Source organism: Oryx dammah, unplaced genomic scaffold (genome assembly GCF_014754425.2).
Source record: "Oryx dammah isolate SB20612 unplaced genomic scaffold, SCBI_Odam_1.1 HiC_scaffold_8, whole genome shotgun sequence".
In the NCBI taxonomy this organism is placed as follows: Eukaryota; Metazoa; Chordata; class Mammalia; order Artiodactyla; family Bovidae; genus Oryx; species Oryx dammah.
Window position 1 is genome coordinate 12,867,719 of NW_024070192.1, and position 17,735 is coordinate 12,885,453.

Genomic DNA, 17,735 nt, shown 5'->3' on the forward strand with positions numbered 1-17,735 from the left:
GCAACACCTCAACAAGAAGACACCGCAGGGGTTCCTCCGGCTGTCCAGGGCCCCTGCATCGGAAGCATCAAATCCAAGTGACTAAGACTCCAGGCTTCCAATGCAGGGGCCTGGGTTCAATCCCTGGTCAGGGAACTAGATCCCTAGCACTAGCACTCAGACTGCAACTAAAGATCCCACGTGCTTCAGTGAAGATGGAAGATCCCGTGTGCCGCAACTGAGACCTCCTTGGCCAAATACGACGCTCCACCCAAAACCGGGCAAAATCATCTGGATGCTTCATAAAAGCAGGAACAGCCAATCGCACATGAAAAACTGCTCAACATCTTAAGTCATCTAGGAAATGTAGATTAAAATACAACAGGAAACCACACAACTCCAATCAGAATGGCTCAAATGCAAAGGAGCTGGGGGTCGGCCACTCCAGAGAGGGGGTGGCAGCTCACAAGCCACACAGTGACTCCAAGCCTGAGGATCTTTCCAACGGGTGCTAAGGCACTTCTGAAAAGTGTCTGCTGTGCTGGGTAGCAGCTCTTCTGAGCAACCACGACCTGCTCCGGGCCATCCCTGCCCTCAGAAGAGCTCTGTTCTGAACCAGCAAACACCATTTTGGTCACTTTCCTTCTGGTTTAAGGGCCTGAAACAGTTGCCTCCTGGGGGCATCCAGACCCCTCAAGCTGGGAGTCATCCTGCGCCTTCCTCCAACTCTCCTTCTCCCCTCCACCTCACTCTGGGAGTGCATCTTCCGGATTTAAAACCTGAGCACCTTGTGGGATCAGCTCATGCCCGCTGCGTCCTCGTTTATCCCCGAGTTTATCCTGCTCTGGGACCTTTAGCACCTCAACGGTCCCGGAGGCTCCAGTTCCCTGCTCTTCCCTCCTGGGTGAGAACTGCAGCCTCCCGGACACAGAGAGTCAGCTGAGGACTAGCCCCCAAACCTAAATCCAGCCCCCGGCACATGGTGCTCCCTCAAACGCATTCCACAAAGAACTCTTCAGCTCAACCTGCTTTCTTGGGGGAGGGCCTGAAGGAACCAGGAAGCACCTCATGTCCTCATCCTGGCAGTGGGCTTCATGGCCATCTGTGACCCCCTCCTCATGCCCACATCCCTCACTTGCTGCAACCACGGCCCCATCCCAGCCCAGGTCCTTGGTCCCTGATCCCTGAGCCTCGTACAAAGAGAGGGATGGACTTTCTTTTCCTTCCACAGCTCGCTCTCCAGGAAGAATTAACTTGTGCTAAGAGGCCTGACACACTTCTCATCCTGAAGCTGCTCATGCCTGTGACTTAAGGAATGCCTCCTGATGACCGTCTTGGAGCTACTTGCCGCAGAGGAATGAGAACAGATGCTTGGACTCAGCACCAGTGAGAGCAGCTTTTGCAGCACCTGCTTAGTGGCGGGGAGACTCATGGGGTGTCCTTTTGTTCCCCCCATGCCTTGATTTCAAGGAGAATCTATTGGCAGAGAGGACACCCTGCCATCTCTCTGGCCTTCCTGGTGGGAGCCCCTGGGCAGAGTGCAGCTATGCACTCATGAGACCCTCCAGGACAGGGAGGCCAGTGGAGCTGCAGCACAGACATTCCCCAGTCTGGCCAGTCCTGAGGACAGGTGGGCTGGGCCCCTGGTTTCTATGCGTGAGAGCAGCACGGCTCCTGGAGGGCACGTCCGGGTAGACACGCGAGGGACTGTCTGCCCAGGGTCCAGCACAGGCGGAGCAGAGGAGCCGGCCTCTCTCTGGGGGGCGGTCAGAGGGGGGGGGCCGCACGCCAAGGATCCACTGGGCCCCTGGCAGTGGGTGACAGTCCCCTCCAAAGTGGAGAGAAGACTCCGAGCGGGCTGGATGGGGGCCACGGTCCTAGGGCAGATGGGGAGCCTGGGCCTGCGTCACTCCACCTTCTGGCCTGATGGGCCTTAACATGTCTGGCCCATGGGCTCCATCTACCACAAGACCAGACACACGTCTCAAAGCCAATTTAAGGAGAGTTAAAGGAAAGCAAACTACTCAGCTGTGAGATTTACCTTCTGACCGGGTGTTCTGTCGGAGTGTTCCCTCTAAGGCCGTCGAGGAGGGAGGGAGAGCAGTCGGGGTCCGCGTCCCCGTTTCTGAGCCAGAGGCCAGCGTGGGTCCTGCCCTGTGGGGGAGGCCCGGGCCAGCTCGGACCCCAGTGCTCCGGGGCCGCCGCCCGCAGGGGAGCGAGGGGCGCTCCTCTCCCGCTGCCGCCCGGGGTGGCAGGGTGGCACTGTCCGTGTCCTGCGCTTTCCCACAAACAGCCCTTAAACCAGGATGAGGTGGCCGCGCAGGTGTGAGCCCAGAGCAGACGCCCACGGTCTTCACACAGAAACCCGCTGCTCCCGGGGAGGCCCAGCACTCACACGCAGCTCCAGGGAGCGCCAGGAAGGCCCTCAATGCCCCTCCCCGCGTGCCCAGAGGAGGGATCCATGGACCACACTTACCCGCCCGCCTTCATCAAATGGGCCCACGTGGGCGAACCAGGCTCGGGAGCAGAACCAGGTGGGCATGATCACGGTGGGGCCGTTGGAGGTAAACACCTGGAAGCAATTAGCATCGACACAATTAACAGAGAAGAACAGTTGTTACACAACCCCTCAGGTTATTTCCCAGAAAGTCACTCAGAAAGTGATAAACTGTATGCCCCTTCCCTGTCAGTACAAAGGTTCAAGTGGCTTTAGAGGCAGATCAGTGGTGTCCAGCTCCCCAGGCAGACAGAGGGGATCCCCAACCCCAGCCCCTCGGGGGCTGTGCTGTACTCGCTTCCTGACCGAGCCTCACCTACACCTAATGAAAGGGAGCGCCTAAAATGAAGAGGGATGACAGAGAGGCACTGCGTGTCTCCCACGTGGGGCTCTGTCTGCCTGCCTGGCGGGCAGCTGGGCTTGGGACTCCGAACTCTTTATTTCTGCTAGGTTATAAAGTCTGCACTTGTGCCACGGACTCTGTGAGAACCTGCCTGACGTCTGGTCCGACCTGCACCCAAATCGTGGACAGTGTGAGGCTGTGAGCACGTCTTGGGAACAGGGAGTCACTCCCAGAAGCTGAGCTGGAACAGAATGGGACGGACAGACCCCCCCACCCTCTGTGCCTGGGACAAGTTTCTTCTGTATTTGGACATGGTTTGTGAACATCCAGCAGCAGACAGTCACTTGGGACAGCCCACCCCTTCCACGCAGCCCTCACCTGCCAAGCTCGCTCAGCCCCGAGCAAGCCTGTCTTCTGCACTTTTGCTTCGAGACACTTCCACCAGAGACTACTCCACGCCTAGCCCCCGCCTCTCAAGCTTTCTGCTCACTCAGGAGCCTCACCAACCACAGGTGACTGGGGGAACCTGTTTGTGGAACTTTCTCTTCGGTGACACAGGGAAGGGGCGAGGCTGCTGTGGTGACTAGGGCTTGGTGATTGACATGGGATCCCCCCTGCACCCCACCCCACCGTGGGCTTAAGAAGTGGAGCAGCTGCTGACGTCTGGGTTCTGAGTTTTAAATGTGGTTTCCAGCAAGACAGAACTCGTGAGGGTCTTAACAGTCCTCTAAGAAATCTGCCAGCCGTCAGTCCTAGTCACTGTCTGAGCCGTGTGTAGGTGAAGGAATGTCGTGTCTTGACCTGGTGTGTGAGCCCCTGTGTACAGTTGCCCCCGTCTGTCCCCCGAGGCTGCCAGGGGGTCCCCCTTCCTTGTCCTGCAGCAGAGCAGGGGGCCGAGGTCCTGTCCAGGCCAGCCCCTGACCAGGGGAGCTGTGGAGCCCTCGGGAGAAGGTGGTGTAGGCTTAATGAGCATATCCCACCTCTAAAACCCCAGGGACTCATTACAAGAAACCTTGAGCAAAACTGTCTTAGAAGAAAAACAACCTTTTCTCCCATGAATGGCCTGTTGCGGCCACTTCCTGCACTCAGGTCACATGTTCCTGGATGTGAAACATGGCCAGGCCCCTGTGTGGGTCGAGCAGGTCAGTAGGACTCAGGGCCAGCTCCCTGGCATGGTCACGATTCTGCCTCCAGCGCTCCCACGGGCTCAGGCTGGTCCTGCCAGCCCACAAGGAGTGGAAAGGGGCCCCTGGCTTCCTGGGATTCGCCCTGCCTGTAGCCACAACGCCTGGCCTGGGCCGTGGAGGTTCTGCCAACAACAACTAGAGACCAGAACACAGGGCTCTTTCCCTTGACACCCTGGGGCATGAAGGATGTGGGGAGAATACAGAGGGGACTGGGCCCCCCTCCCTCCCTCGCTGCACTGCCTGCACTGAGTCTGAGGCAGGGAGGGAGAACGAGGCAGCACCCAGGAGCGAAGGGGTCCCCAGGGAGACCCAAACATCTGCCTCTCTCTGCCCTGGACTCCGGGCACAGAGCCGTCAACCTGGACAAGCCCCTTGCACACGCACACGCCTACACACATAGACAACACACATCCCACTGCCTTGGGCAGGCGGGCCCTGAGGGCAAGCCCGCCACCTGTGAGGGGGATTTGCAGGAACTGAAGACTCCTGCACTGAAGTCCAGAGAAGGCAATGGCACCCCACTCCAGAACTCTTGCCTGGAAAATCCCATGGGCGGAGGAGCCTGGTATGCTGCAGTTCATGGGGTCGCGAAGAGTCAGACACGACTGACTTCACTTTCACTTTTCACTTTCATGCATTGGAGAAGGAAATGGCAACCCACTCCAGTGTTCTTGCCTGGAGAATTCCAGGGACGGGGGAGCCTGGTGGGCTGCCGTCTATTGGGTCGCACAGAGTCGGACACGACTGCAGCGACTCAGCAGCAGCAACAGCGCTGAAGTCAGCTCACTTCCGCCTTCACTGGGCGCGCAGGGCAGGTGCTGGGCCCACCCTTCTCAGCCCAGAACACAAGCTCCCCCGCCCAGCAGTGCCGCAGCTTCAGCAGGTGAGGGTGTCGCAGGCAAGGTCCTGGGAGGAGGGCTATCGTCCCCACGCTGGGCCCGGTTACAGCCACGCCTACCCACATCTCCGAGCTTGGGCACCATGTCCAGCCATGGCACTGGCTTAGAGTGACCAGCGTGTGCTCCTGATTCTAACAACTAACACACACTCGGCCCCGAGACCACCAAGCTGAACGTTTGGATAGTACACATAGGCCCTGCTCCCCTGCGCCACTTCATTTGGCTGGAGCTGCTGAGAGGCTCATGGCGGATGGCGACTCACACCACAGCCTGGGGGCCGGTCTGGTGGGGCCTCTTCCTGGCCTGCAGGTGGCCTTCTCCGTGTGTCCCCACATGGCAGCAAGAGCTCTGGTGTCTGATCCCATCAGAGCCGGCCTCAGCTGACCCCAGTCACTCCCAAAGGCCCCGTCTCCCAGTCCCATCACATTGGGGGTTCAGGACTTCAAGACAAGAATGGAGGACATGGGCATTCAGTCCAGGACAGGTCCACCCCATTCTCAGACCTCCAGCTCTGCCCTGTCCCCCAGGGGCAAGTGCTCCCAAGCCCTGATCCACAGGCATTCGCACCCAGGAGCCCATCAGCAACAGACCACTCATCTCTAATTGACCTCAAGCTCCAGACTACAAACCTGGCTGCCCCCTAATGTCTTCCCTTAGTTGCATGAGGGACAACTCAAACGACTTACAATTTTGTTGAGTATGATTAACACGCAACACATGGTACCTATTTAAAGTTTGATGAATGTGACCGAAGTATACACACCTAACCACCCCATCCCCAGCTTCCCTCGTGCCCTTGTCCGTAGCCAGGGGTGAGCTTCCCACCTCCCTCCCCCAGGCAATTGCTAACTTGCTTTTTTGGGGGGCAGGCACACACTGCTTTCAAGATCTTAGTTCCCCAAAAAGGGATCAGACCCTGGCCCTTGGCAATGAAAGTGTGGAACTGTAACCACTGGACCACTAGGGGATTCTCTGATTGGCTATCACAAGTAAATTACTTGCATTTACCAGGATTTCACAGTCACAGTCCGTGCTCTTTTCTGGTTTCTTGCACTCAGTACCACCTGTTCGCTCTGAACTACAGCTGTTTTCCCTTTCACCTGCTGGATGTGGGTTGCTCGTAGTTTATGCGGCGAGCATCTGGGTGTAAGTCTCTAGGCTTCTGTTTCTCTCAGGTAAACACCCAGGAGGGGATGACTGGAGGAAAAGAGAGTTGAATGGACAGCTTCTAAAAAATCTTCTAAACTGTTTTCCAAAGTGGTTGGATCATTCGAGTTCCCACCAGCAGTCTGCGTTCCTGTCGCTCCACATTCTTGCAAACACGTGGGATGGCCAGCCTTTTTATTCTAGACCTGCTAACAGGTATGCACTGGTATCTCACTGAGGACTTAACATTTTTCTAATGGCGAACGATGCTGAACTAATTTGCCATCCATATACCTTATTTGATGAGGCATCTATTCAAATCATTGGCCCATTTTTTTATTGGGACGTTTATTTTCTTATCATTGAGCTTTGAGAGCCCTACAGAGCTCTGGGCACAAGCCCTTTATCAGAAATTATCTGCAAATATTTTCTCCCATTCCCCTGACCTGTCTTTTCATTCTCTTAACAATGTCTTTCCAAGAAGTTTTCAACGTTCTTAAATTCCAAGTGACTCATTTTCTTCCTCTTATTGTGATTTTGGCATCTTATCTGAGAACTTTTTTGCCTAACCCAAGGATGTAAAGATTTCTAAGTTTTCTTCTAGAATTTTTACAGTTTTAAGTTCTACATTTCATTCTAGGATCCATTTTGAGTTAATTTTCACACATGGTGTGAAGTTTGAAAGTTCAGTTTTATTGCGTATGGATAGCCATGTGTTTCATCTGTTCGAAGATGATGCTCTTTTCCTACTGAGCTGCATTTGCACTTTGATAAAAGATCAGTTGTCTGTGTACGTCAATTCTGGACTCTACTCCATCCCTTTGATCTGTCTGTCTGTCTTTATGCCAACACACATTGTCTGGATTAGCCTTGAGGTTGGGTAGTGCTTGTTCTCTAAACTTGTTCTTCTTTTTCGGATGAATTTTGACCATTCTAAATCCTTTGCATTTCCAACAAATTTTAGAATGAGTTTGTCAATTTCCATTAAAGACAACAACAACAAACCACCCTGCTGTGATATCAACTGGGATCATGATGAACATACAGATCAGTCTGGGGAAGACAGACATCTCAACAACACTGAGTCCTCCAACCCATGAGCACCGTGTATCTCCCCATTCACTTAAGGCTTATTTCTTGCAGTAACTACTAGTTTCCTGTGGTTGCTGTCACAAATTACCACAAACTTAGTGACTTAAAACAGCAGTGGTTTATTTTCTTAAAGTCCTGGAGGCCAGAAGTTCTAAGTGAGTCTCGCAGTGTGAAATGGGGATGTCAGCAGGGCCTCGCTCCTTTCAGAGGCAGGGGAACCACCGTTGCAGCTTCTGAAGGCCACCAGCACCACTCGCCCTCCCTGGATCAGGGCGCTTCTCCTGTATTCACAGCCAGCAGCGTGGTGTCTCATCTGTCTGGGTCACATCTCCTCTGACTCCTCATAAGGACACTTACGATGGCAGGGCAGTCTCGAAGTCCTTCATCACATCCGCAAAGACAGTTTTTCCATTTAAAGTAACATTTCCAGTGTAACCCCCCCATCTCCAGGGGACATTTGTCGATGTTTGCAGACCTTTTCAGTGGTTACACCTGGGGGTGGGAGGGGTGAGGAGATGGGGAGGGACACTCCTGCTATCTAGCTGGGACAGGGGAATGAAGTTTTAACTGGGAGGAAACACACTACACCCTCATGTTGCTGCAATTAAAAAGACGACACCAAGTGAAAATTGCACAGGTTTTGGGAAGGACAGTGAGACAGAACCACTTTGCAAAGCAGCTGAGCGGGCGCTCAGACCTTCTGCAGAGCCAGTCGCTCTGCTTCTGGGCACACACCACACAAAACCTGTCCACGAATGTTCCAAGCGGCTTTCTTCACAGCAGACAAAACCCTTAGAATCTGAACCTTATGCGTCAACACTGTATGGCAAGACCCACAGTGCAGACGCCACGCATGCACCCCCAGCAACAGAGCAACTGATGCACACACAACACAGGGGAACGTCAGCCAAGTGCGGCCATTGCAACCTTATTTGTGTGGAGTCTTAAAAATGGGAGCTTTAACCACGAGCGACGGAGAAAAGGTCAGTGGTGCCTGCAGTCGAGGTACAAAGACACAAACTTAAAAAGTCTTTAACAAAATCTTGGCTGCCACGCAGTAAGCTGCTGGCATAAGCGTCCTGAAGCCATCAGTGCAGACCTGAGCCCCATGACTCCCAGCATCTCAGCATCTGGGTTTTTGGGGGGGTATGCTTGGGGGGTGGGAGGGGGTCTGAAAGGTCTGTGAAGCCAGGCCTACAGCCAACAAACGCCACAGAAGGGCCCCTGAGACCCTCTGAACTCAGCATTATATAGCAAATACAAAAACATCAGCGCCAACAAACGTGCTCCGTAATTTCCCGACAGAAAAAAGCTGATTTCACACTATTATTTGGAAACCATTACAAAGCAAAACTGAGCTTCCTGTTTTCAGCGCTGACTTGCCAAAACTCCAGACGCATTTTCTGGCGAGTGACTCCACAGCTGCACACCTGATGTTCCAGCTGTTTCCCCCGGTTGTGGGACTGACCAGAGAAAACGGACCCAGTCCCCAGACACACGGCGCATGAAATGAGGCTTTGAGTGTAAAATGCACAGCAGATTCTGAAGACCTGGTATGAAAAAAAGCATGTAAGATATCTCACTGATATTTTCATATTGAAAGGATAATATTGTGTATACATTAGACTAAAGAAGATATTATTATAATTAATCTGTTTTTAAACCTTTTTAATGTAACTACTACATTTAAAAAAGTTGTATTTTGGCTTCCATTTGTGACTCATCTTCCTTTTTTAATTTGAAGTATAGCTGATCCACAATGTGTCAACTTCTGCTGCATCACATCATATGTCTAAGTATCTGTCCCCGAACAGTTCAATACGTTCTTCTTCTTTCTTTTTAAAAACAGTTTATTTTCAGAGTTGTTTTTTCTCTTTTTAAATTATGTATTTGGCTGTGCTGGGTCTTAGCTGTAGCATGTGGGATCTTCAATCTTTGATGCGGCATGCAGGATCTTTTTAAGTTGTGGCAGGAGAACGCTTAGGGGGACCCAGTACCCTGAGCAGGGATGGAACCTGGGCCCCCTGCACGGAGCATGGAGTCTTAGCCCCTGGACTCCCAGGGAAGTCCATCAATCCATTCTTTAAGGGGCACAGGCCCATGAAGTAGGGAGGAAATGCACAGAAACAGCAAAGGCTAGTTCAGACAATGGGCAGTTCCGGTGGGAGGGAAGGAGTTTCAGCAAAGAGTAAGGCCATCACCAGACTGGCCGAGGGTCAGGCCTGGGCAGCTGTGGAATTTGTGAGCACCAGCCTTCCCTCCTGCATTGCCTGCTGCTTTGGTAGGACCACCGATATTTGGAAATTAAAACAAAGTATTTCTAGATTTCCATGGGTTGAAGAGAAAAAAAAAAAAACACAAGAAACTTAGAAAATATTTTAAGCCAAATGAAAATGAAAAGAACAATACATTAAAATCGTGGGAAGCAGTCAGAACAACAGAGAAGATTTTATAGCTTGAAACATTTATATTAGAAAAGAAGGTCTCAGATCAATGATCTAAGCTTCTAACTTAAGAAGAGAGGAAAATAGCAAAGTAAACTCAAAGTAAACAGAAAAAGGATAGAACAGATAAAAGAAATCTGTGAAATAGAAAATGATCAAGAACATCAATAAAACCAGAAGCTTAATCTTCAAAAAAAACACCAGTGATATTGATAAATATCTAGCTTATCAAAAATAAAAGATACAAATGATCAATATGAGAAATAAAAGAACATGTCACTATAAAACTACAGACATTAATAAGGAAGTAAAGGAACATTGTTAAGTTTATACCAGTAACTTCGATGACCAGATAAAATGGACACATTCTCAGATGTCCCAGCCAAGGAGACCAGGCGCCTGATCTGGGGGGAAGCAGGAAAAGTGCCACAGACGTCCCCAGCCCACCATAAGCCCAAGAAACTCGCCTGCCCACTTAATCCACAAACCATGACCACTGACAGCAAGTTGTTGCAAGCCCTAAGTTAGGAGTCGCTGGTTAAGCAGCAGTAAATCACTAGAACCAACTAAGCGCCTGTTGAATGGCCTAAGTGGTGGAGATAGCACGGCCAGAAGGTAAGGAAGCCAGAAGTGCCATAGGCAGCTGTGCTCGGTCCAGGGCTTGGGTGGAGGGAGTGATGGAAGAGGACCACCCCCAGAGCCGGAAGAGGGAGCAGAGCCCGCAGGGCCACGGTCCTTCATAGCTGCCCGGGACCCCCCCCACATGTCCCCAGGAAGGACACCGGGCCAGAGATGCCTGGGGGTCCCACCAACCCCACATCCAGGATGAGGGCTCTGAATGCAGATTTATGGAGCAGCTGCTAGCCAAGAGGCAAAGATTTGGACCTTTTTCCTCCAGTTTCATGGCTGAGTCATCACGGCAGCAGGACCCAGTGAAACCTCCGTGGGTCAGGCGTGTTGTTTGTGGACTGCATACTGGTCCCCAAAGGGACAGTCACCCAGGGTCCAGAGCAGGCCTCCCTGGTCCTGCCAGCCTCAGTGCCCACATGCATACTGGGCACTGCTGTGTTATCCATGGTGTCTCACTCCATGAGGTGGGGCCTGTCCACCTTGGCATCTGACCTCCAGACTGAACCTGTGGAAACCCCCATGTCCTGGAAACGTTTTCCACTTGCAGCTCCAGTGCTGGGCTGGAGGAATGATGGAAGGAATCATTCGAAGTTCCAGAGAGATTTGCCAGCAGCTCTTTCAAGGCACCAAGGTTTCCAGCATGTGAATATGCAACAGCTGATGAGGACACTGCTGGGAAATGTTCTCTTGTGTGGCTGGTTTAAGGAGTCCAAGAGTCAGGCATACACAGCTGATCTGCAATGGTTGTCTATCCCATTGGCCCTGAGGGGCCTGAATCAGTCTGAATCATTGAACTTTCTGGAAGTATTGCAGGACAGATGACCACAGGTTTGGGCACCCCTTCACTCACAAAACATCACTTGAGAACTGACTACATATGGCCCAGGGAAGCCATCAGATTCATCAACCCTTCTTACCCATGCTCAACCATCACCATTTTATTTCTGAGTTGTTCCAGCACCAGGAATGAGGAATGAGGCCCACCCGCTAAATCTGAATCTATGGTGGAACCGGATGGAAGGTGGAATTAACAGACTTCAGACAGGCCTTAAAATCTGAAATCCTAATCAGAGAGAACAGGGAGAGAAGGCCCACATCCATTCACAGATACGTGGTCAGTGCATTCCCCTGGGACTAAAATGCTAAAAAGTCACTTATTACATGGGATTAAGCAAGAAAACACTACAGCCTACCATGGGTAGGCTACAGTATCCAGGCGCATTTTTTAAAGTATTTTGAGTAGAAAATTGATAGTTTGATATAAAACTGATTTGACATGAGAGTGAAATGCAGAACGCTTGGGTTCCCCCTGAAATGAGAGAAACAAAGGGTTCAGCAGGTTTAGAAGCAGCTCTGTGTCTGAGAACCGGACGTGGTGCCGTGTCAACCACGACACCCCACGTGTCCTCACACGTCTGTGCTCTGTGGCCTTGTGGCCTCATGACGTCCTCCTGGGGGTGGGGTGGGTGGCTCTGTCAACATGCCTCCAGCACAGAGCATATGCATGGCTGTCCACACGGGTGATGCTGAACCGAGACACCATAGCCAGGAGCTCTCCGTGGGCAGTTCTGCCCATAGGATGCCCAAGCAGGGCCAGCGGCTTGGTTCACACACATCCACACTCATCCCATGTGGACGGGGCCCAATTTACCGTGCTTCCTGGTTCCAGAAACACCTGCTGAGCCACTTCCGATGTTGTCGTGGGCTGCGGTGGAGGAAAGGTGTTGGTGGCTGGACTGGTTTTCTCTGCAGGTGACCAGGCACATGCTGCCCCGGCCAGCTGCTGGCCCACCTGGGGGGCCCAGCTGCTGCAGAATCCCTCATCTTGCTCCCAACCTGGGGGCAAATCTGGGCTGGGCAGCACCCATGTGCCTCCCTCGACCGCTGAGTGGCCAGTGTTGGCCCCAAGAACCACTGCTCGGATCTCCTGGGGCCTAGTGCTGCCGTCTGGGCAGTGCTACGCCAGCCCAGCTCTGGCCAGGAGGCGCCTCTGACTCAGACCCCGTCCCTTGTGTCTGAGGTGCCAGTCATCCCACAGGCAGTCAGCAAGCCTGGCGCCACCCAGGCTCCCATGCAGGGCGGGGGTGTCCATCCTGCTGTGCCCTGGCACCACGGCATCCAGCGGCGTCCTGCTCACCATGGGCTCAGTGATCGTCCAGTGGGTCAGTGGGTGAGCTTGAGGGGCAGGACTAACAGAGGGAATCCGGCTTGTGCCTGTGCTCTGCTCACACTTGTGCAGGCACACACGGCTGCGGGTGTCCACCGTGACGCGAAAGCAGTGAACAGACACTGTGGGGCTGAGTGCGCCAAGGGAGCCCTGAGTGCGTGGGCACAGGTGGACGCGCTGCCCTGGGCAGGACACACATGCTTGTTTCAACTGGAGGCCCCAGAGAGGAGCAGCCCAGTGACTGTTGGGTGTGCCTCACTGTCCCACCCTCGGCTCTGCAGGCCCTCAGCCAGCAGAGACCACACAATGAGGCCGTGAGGGGTTGGAGGGCCCATAAATCCTTCCAGGTCAGACTCAGCTGCAGGATGCTAGAGGTCAGAGCCTCACATGCTGACCCTTAGGGGCGGGAGGCCTGGGAGAGTCTCCAGGCCAGTGAGAGGGGCAGGCCCCACAGGGGAACGTGGCCTGCACCAAGGCTGTGAAAAGGCCCTACATTGGGGGATAAGGCACAGCAGATGGCTAACAGGGCAGCAGCCAGGACCCCCAGACACCAGCTTCCCATGGGGGTGAGAGGAAGGAAAGTCTGGGCAAGGGGCCAGCAGCACTGCCACACCTCCAGCCACTCCCAGCTCTGCCCGTGGGGACCTTACTTGAGCCGCCTGGGCCCTTGAGCGTGGGGACGCCGGGGGCCGAGGCCTCGGCTGCCCCCAGACCAGGGGCTGTCGCCACATGACACCAACTGGCACCACCAGGAAGTTACGTGCTGCCCTGACGGCCACCCCTCCTTAGCCTTACGGCTCACGTGTCAACCATATTCTTGGGTGGCCTTGACATGCTCACAGCCCAGCACTTGAAACGGCTCCTTCACAAAGCCAACATCAGGGATCCTGTGTCAGTGGAGGGAGCGCTGACCAGGTGGACCCCCACCCCTGGTCTCCCTGGAACGGGGGCCAAGGGCACTGCGCAGCCTGAGGCTGGCTCTGCCCTGAGCTCCCGTGTGGCCCTGCTGGCTGCCGGCCACCCAGCACTGGGTTGGTGATAATGATAAAAAGGACAATGTCAGGAAAAGCCCGTCTGTCATTATTTGAGGAAATTGTTAAACTAACTCCTTTTAATGGGCAACGACAGGGAAGAATTATCCTTTTCATGACATTAAGCTCAAGCTTGCCCCTTGGGGGAAATGCCCTTCAGAGGAACATGAACTTGTCCTCCAGAAATGCCAAGGGTACTCTGTGTCCCCGGGGGTGGCAAAGCTGGGGGACCTGCGATGTGGGGAGCACGGAAGTGCCACCCCTCAAGCTGGGTGTGGGCTCATGGTCCAGCACCCCCGCGGGCCCGGCAGGGGCAGCCTCCGGCTGGCTTCTCCCCTGCCATGTCTCTACGGTCTCAAGCTCTGCTTTGCGGAACCCAACCCAAGTCATTCATGCCTGTGCATCCTAGGCAGGCGAGGACGGTGGGTGCCCAGGAGGTGAGCAAGGATCAGGAGTGGTGGAGGGAGGGTGGAGAGACACATTTGTTCCAGGGGTGCTGCTGGCAGAGATGGGGGCACCCAAGAGCCTCTTGATGAAAGTGAAAGAGGAGAGTGAAAAAGGAGAGAGGGAGGGAAAGGGCAACGAGCTGCATCTGGACTCCCCCTCTAGGACTCCTCATCGCGTGAGGATCTTCTCAGCTCTGTGCTTTGATCTCCAAATTCACATTTCAACCTCCCCTTGTGGGAGGGAAGGAGGAAAGTTTTTTTCTGAATGTGCAACAAAGCCTCCATCCCCAGTGGGCTTTGCAGGTCAGCGCCCAGCCCCCACCCCAACCCAACATGGAGAATTCCTTAACACCCAATTTACATGGAATCATTTCAGATTATACTTAATCACCGAGAGCAGAACACCTATAATTTTGGGGGGGTTGCTCCTTCCCAGACATTTTTTAAAGCTTACTACTTTCTCCGTCTTATCAACCCCTGCCTGCCCCAATCCTATTTGAACAAGACAGAACAGTTTCCAAAGCATTTCGTAATGTTTCTCTCGATCTACAAAGAACAAAGTGAGAGGACTCCATCCCCACCTGCCACTCCCAGGGCACCTCTCGACCTTCATGCCTCTCACTGAGCGTTGTTGGGGAGGGGCTGGCTATTTCTCAGGGCTGCACTTGCCGCTCCTCACTCTCACCTCTTACCTCTTTCTTTCTCACCTTTTCACCTCTTTCTCCCGTTCTGATGAACTGGCATCTCCTCCAGGAAACATCTCACCCTGAATGACCTGAACCACACCTGGGGGCATTTTGGCTCCAATCACGGCTCCAACGGAAAGGGCTGCGGACCTCCTCACTGTGGCCTGGCTGTGCCTGTCGTCCTGCTGAAGGTCATCTGACTCAGTCCCGGCACCCCGTGTGGAGATGGTCACCATGCTGGGGACTCAGACCCATTGCCCATTGGTGCTCCAGCAGGGCCAGCAGGCGGCCTCCTAGCTCTTGGCTTCCTCTCTTCCTTCTCCAATCAAGACCCACGGAAATCAAGTGCAATTCTTAAGCAATTTTATGATGAATTCCCCAGGATTTTTTTTTTTAAATCAAAGGCAGAATTAAAAACAAACAAGAGAAGCCAGATTTAAAAAAAAAAAAACCTTCCTTAAAATGAATGTCCAGAAGACCCCTGACTTTTTACCCTAAATCATTAAACAGTTCTTCTTTTAAAGAGACACATATTTGATTCAAGTAGTCTAAAGCAGGGCTAGGAGAAGGGACGCCAACACTCTGGACCCTGCATACTTGGACTTGAGCACATGTTCTCCCAAAGAAGATACACAAATGGCCAATAAACACACAAAAAAGATGCTCAGCACCACTGATCATTAGGGAACTACCAATCAGAACCATGAAATACCACCTTATACCTGTGGAAATGGCTACTATAAAAAAGTAAACAGAAACAAAAAATGAAACCAGAAAACAGTAAGTAATGGCGAGGATGTAGAGAAATTGGAACTCTCTCATATTGCTGGTGGGAATATAAAACACTGCGGCTGCCATTCTTCAAAATGATAAACATGTAATGATCCTGCAATCCTACTCCTGGGTATACACCCCAGAGAATCAGGAACAGGGACTGAAGCACACACGTAGGGCAACGTTCACAGTAGCATTAGCCACAAAAGCCAAAAGGTGGAAATAACCCAGGGGCCCTCAAAACGATGAATGGACACACAAAATATGATATATGATGGAATATTATTTAGTAACAAAGAGGCATGAAATTGTGACAGACACAGGCACTGCCACCACCCTACACTGCCTGAAAGCAGAACGGGGACAAAACAATAAAAACAGGACAAGAAAAGAGCGAAGAAAGTACAAGTGCGGTGGCCACTTCTTTTGGTCCCATCAGAACAAGGCAATTATTTTCAAAATTCAAAGAGAAGTTGGCTCGTCATGATGGTTTCTTTCAAGCTTTCTTTTGTTCCCGCTTCCAACAGCCACCCATGATTTCAGACTAGCAGCCTCCTGCCACCCACAGCTGAGGGGTTGCGTCCTACCTGTGCCACTCACATGAAGCCTTGGACACATCTGAGAATACGCTGGCTTTCCACTGGATGTGAGCCCCCCGGGGAGCTATAGCAAAGGAACTATGAGGACAATCTCCCTGTTTGCTCCAAGGGTCCCTGCCTGCTGTCATTCTCCAGACCAGCCTACATCTGACTCTAATGAGCAGTTTATCTTCATTCTTTACCTCCAATAAATTGCACATGGAAACAGCCACTCAACACAGAGCTGACACCCAAGATGGCGTCCTTCTTAACGAGGAGACCAGGCTAAGAATAAATCACATATTCGTGGGACCAGGAGTTTCACCAGCACATTCTAGCCAGTACCAAGGTGGGCTTGGCTTGGTCCATCACCTTCCTGCTCCCAGGCGGGGGCTGGCTTGCTCCAGATCATCCCTTTAGTCAATTAAATGACTCACACACACACACACACAAGCTGTGGTGGGCTTTCCTTTCCCCTGGGACTGTCCTATCCATGTTCCATAGTGACAGAAGTGCAATTGTTAGCAGATGACTGTGCACTGTGCGTGCAAGAGCCCCAGCAGAGGGCGCTCGGGCCGCGAGGAGGGAGCTGACCCGCGGGCAGCAGCAGCAGCCGCAGACCTCGTGGCTGACCACACACCACCTGGGAACACAAACACCTCGCCAGCAAACTGCTCAGAGGCGCCCCATGAGGCGCCCGGTGAGGCTGCACACCTGGCGGGGTGTGGAGCTGCGTCTTGGCTGCTTCTCACAGGTTGAAGGGAAGCAGTCCCCTCCCACTCCCTCCTGCCTCCATCCCTCCATGCCCCCAAGGAAGAGATGTGGCTAGCTCTGCCTTCAGTTCTCCCAACCCCTGTGCCAGGTGGCTGGACCCTCTCTACCCTCCTCACCCACAAGGAGGGCCCTGGCCCACCCACCACCCTCTGTCCAGGAGTCCCAGCGAGTGGCCTTTGTCTCCAGCACGTGGGAAGTCATTTAGTTGGTTTTCAGTGATATTTTTACAAGTACATTCTTCACCTCACCTCTACTTTGTATTTCTCTGGGGATTGCATCCCTCCCCCTGGATCATAAAGTTTGTCTTCAGGGAAGAGCTCTCTTAATTGAGGAGGGGTGAGTATGTGAAAGAAGAGTTTTTCCTTAGATGACCCGAAGCTGTTATGTGAACAGATGAGGCCGGCACCCTCTGTGGGATGAGACCTGTTTGAGACAACAGGTCTTGCCTGCAACCTCAGGACACATCGCAGTGATTTTCTTGGACCTTCGAGGATGACGTTCACTCAGCGAGCAGACACTGGAAGCCCCTGAACTCAAGTGGCACCGGAAGTGAAGGTGGCAGCTGGAAGTCAGGGCCAAACAGCACCCCTGCTCTGACACCCAAGTATGAGTCACAGTCTGTTCCCAAACACGGCAGATTCACAACCAAGCAGAGGATCAAACCTCTCCACAGCGGAGCCAAACAGCAACCCCTGCTACACAAAGGCAGCAGCGGTGGCCGTGCTTCCCAGAGGACCAGTGAGCTCCTCTGGCTCATGTCTGGGCGAGAAAAGGCAAGTTTTCAAGGAGCAGAAGGACCCTGGCGGGGGACAAGGGACACAATGCTTCCGGTCACGAGGCCACTGCAGGTGTCCTGCTGTGAACACAGGTCATGCATGCAGGTGGGGACGGTCCCAGCTGAAGAGAAACAGAATGGCCTATTAGTTCATTAGGACAACGAAGGAACACACACAGGTGAGTGGGAGGTAAGCACACAGGTGAGTGGGAGGTGAGCACACAGGTGAGGGGGAGGTGAGCACACAGGTGAGGGGAGGTGGGCACACAGGTGAGGGGAGGTGGGCA

At 53.1% G+C, this 17,735-nt stretch overlaps 1 protein-coding gene across 3 annotated transcripts in view; it reads right to left on the reverse strand.

The window, feature by feature from the left end:
- The window catches only part of B3GNTL1 (UDP-GlcNAc:betaGal beta-1,3-N-acetylglucosaminyltransferase like 1), a 104,635-nt gene that overhangs the window by 20,797 nt on the left and 66,103 nt on the right, over positions 1-17,735 (reverse strand). For all 3 annotated transcript variants that reach the window (XM_040244924.1, XM_040244925.1, XM_040244926.1), the window contains one exon: positions 2,456-2,551. In XM_040244924.1, the coding sequence (XP_040100858.1) occupies positions 2,456-2,551 (96 nt within the window). The remainder of the gene's footprint in view (positions 1-2,455; positions 2,552-17,735) is intronic.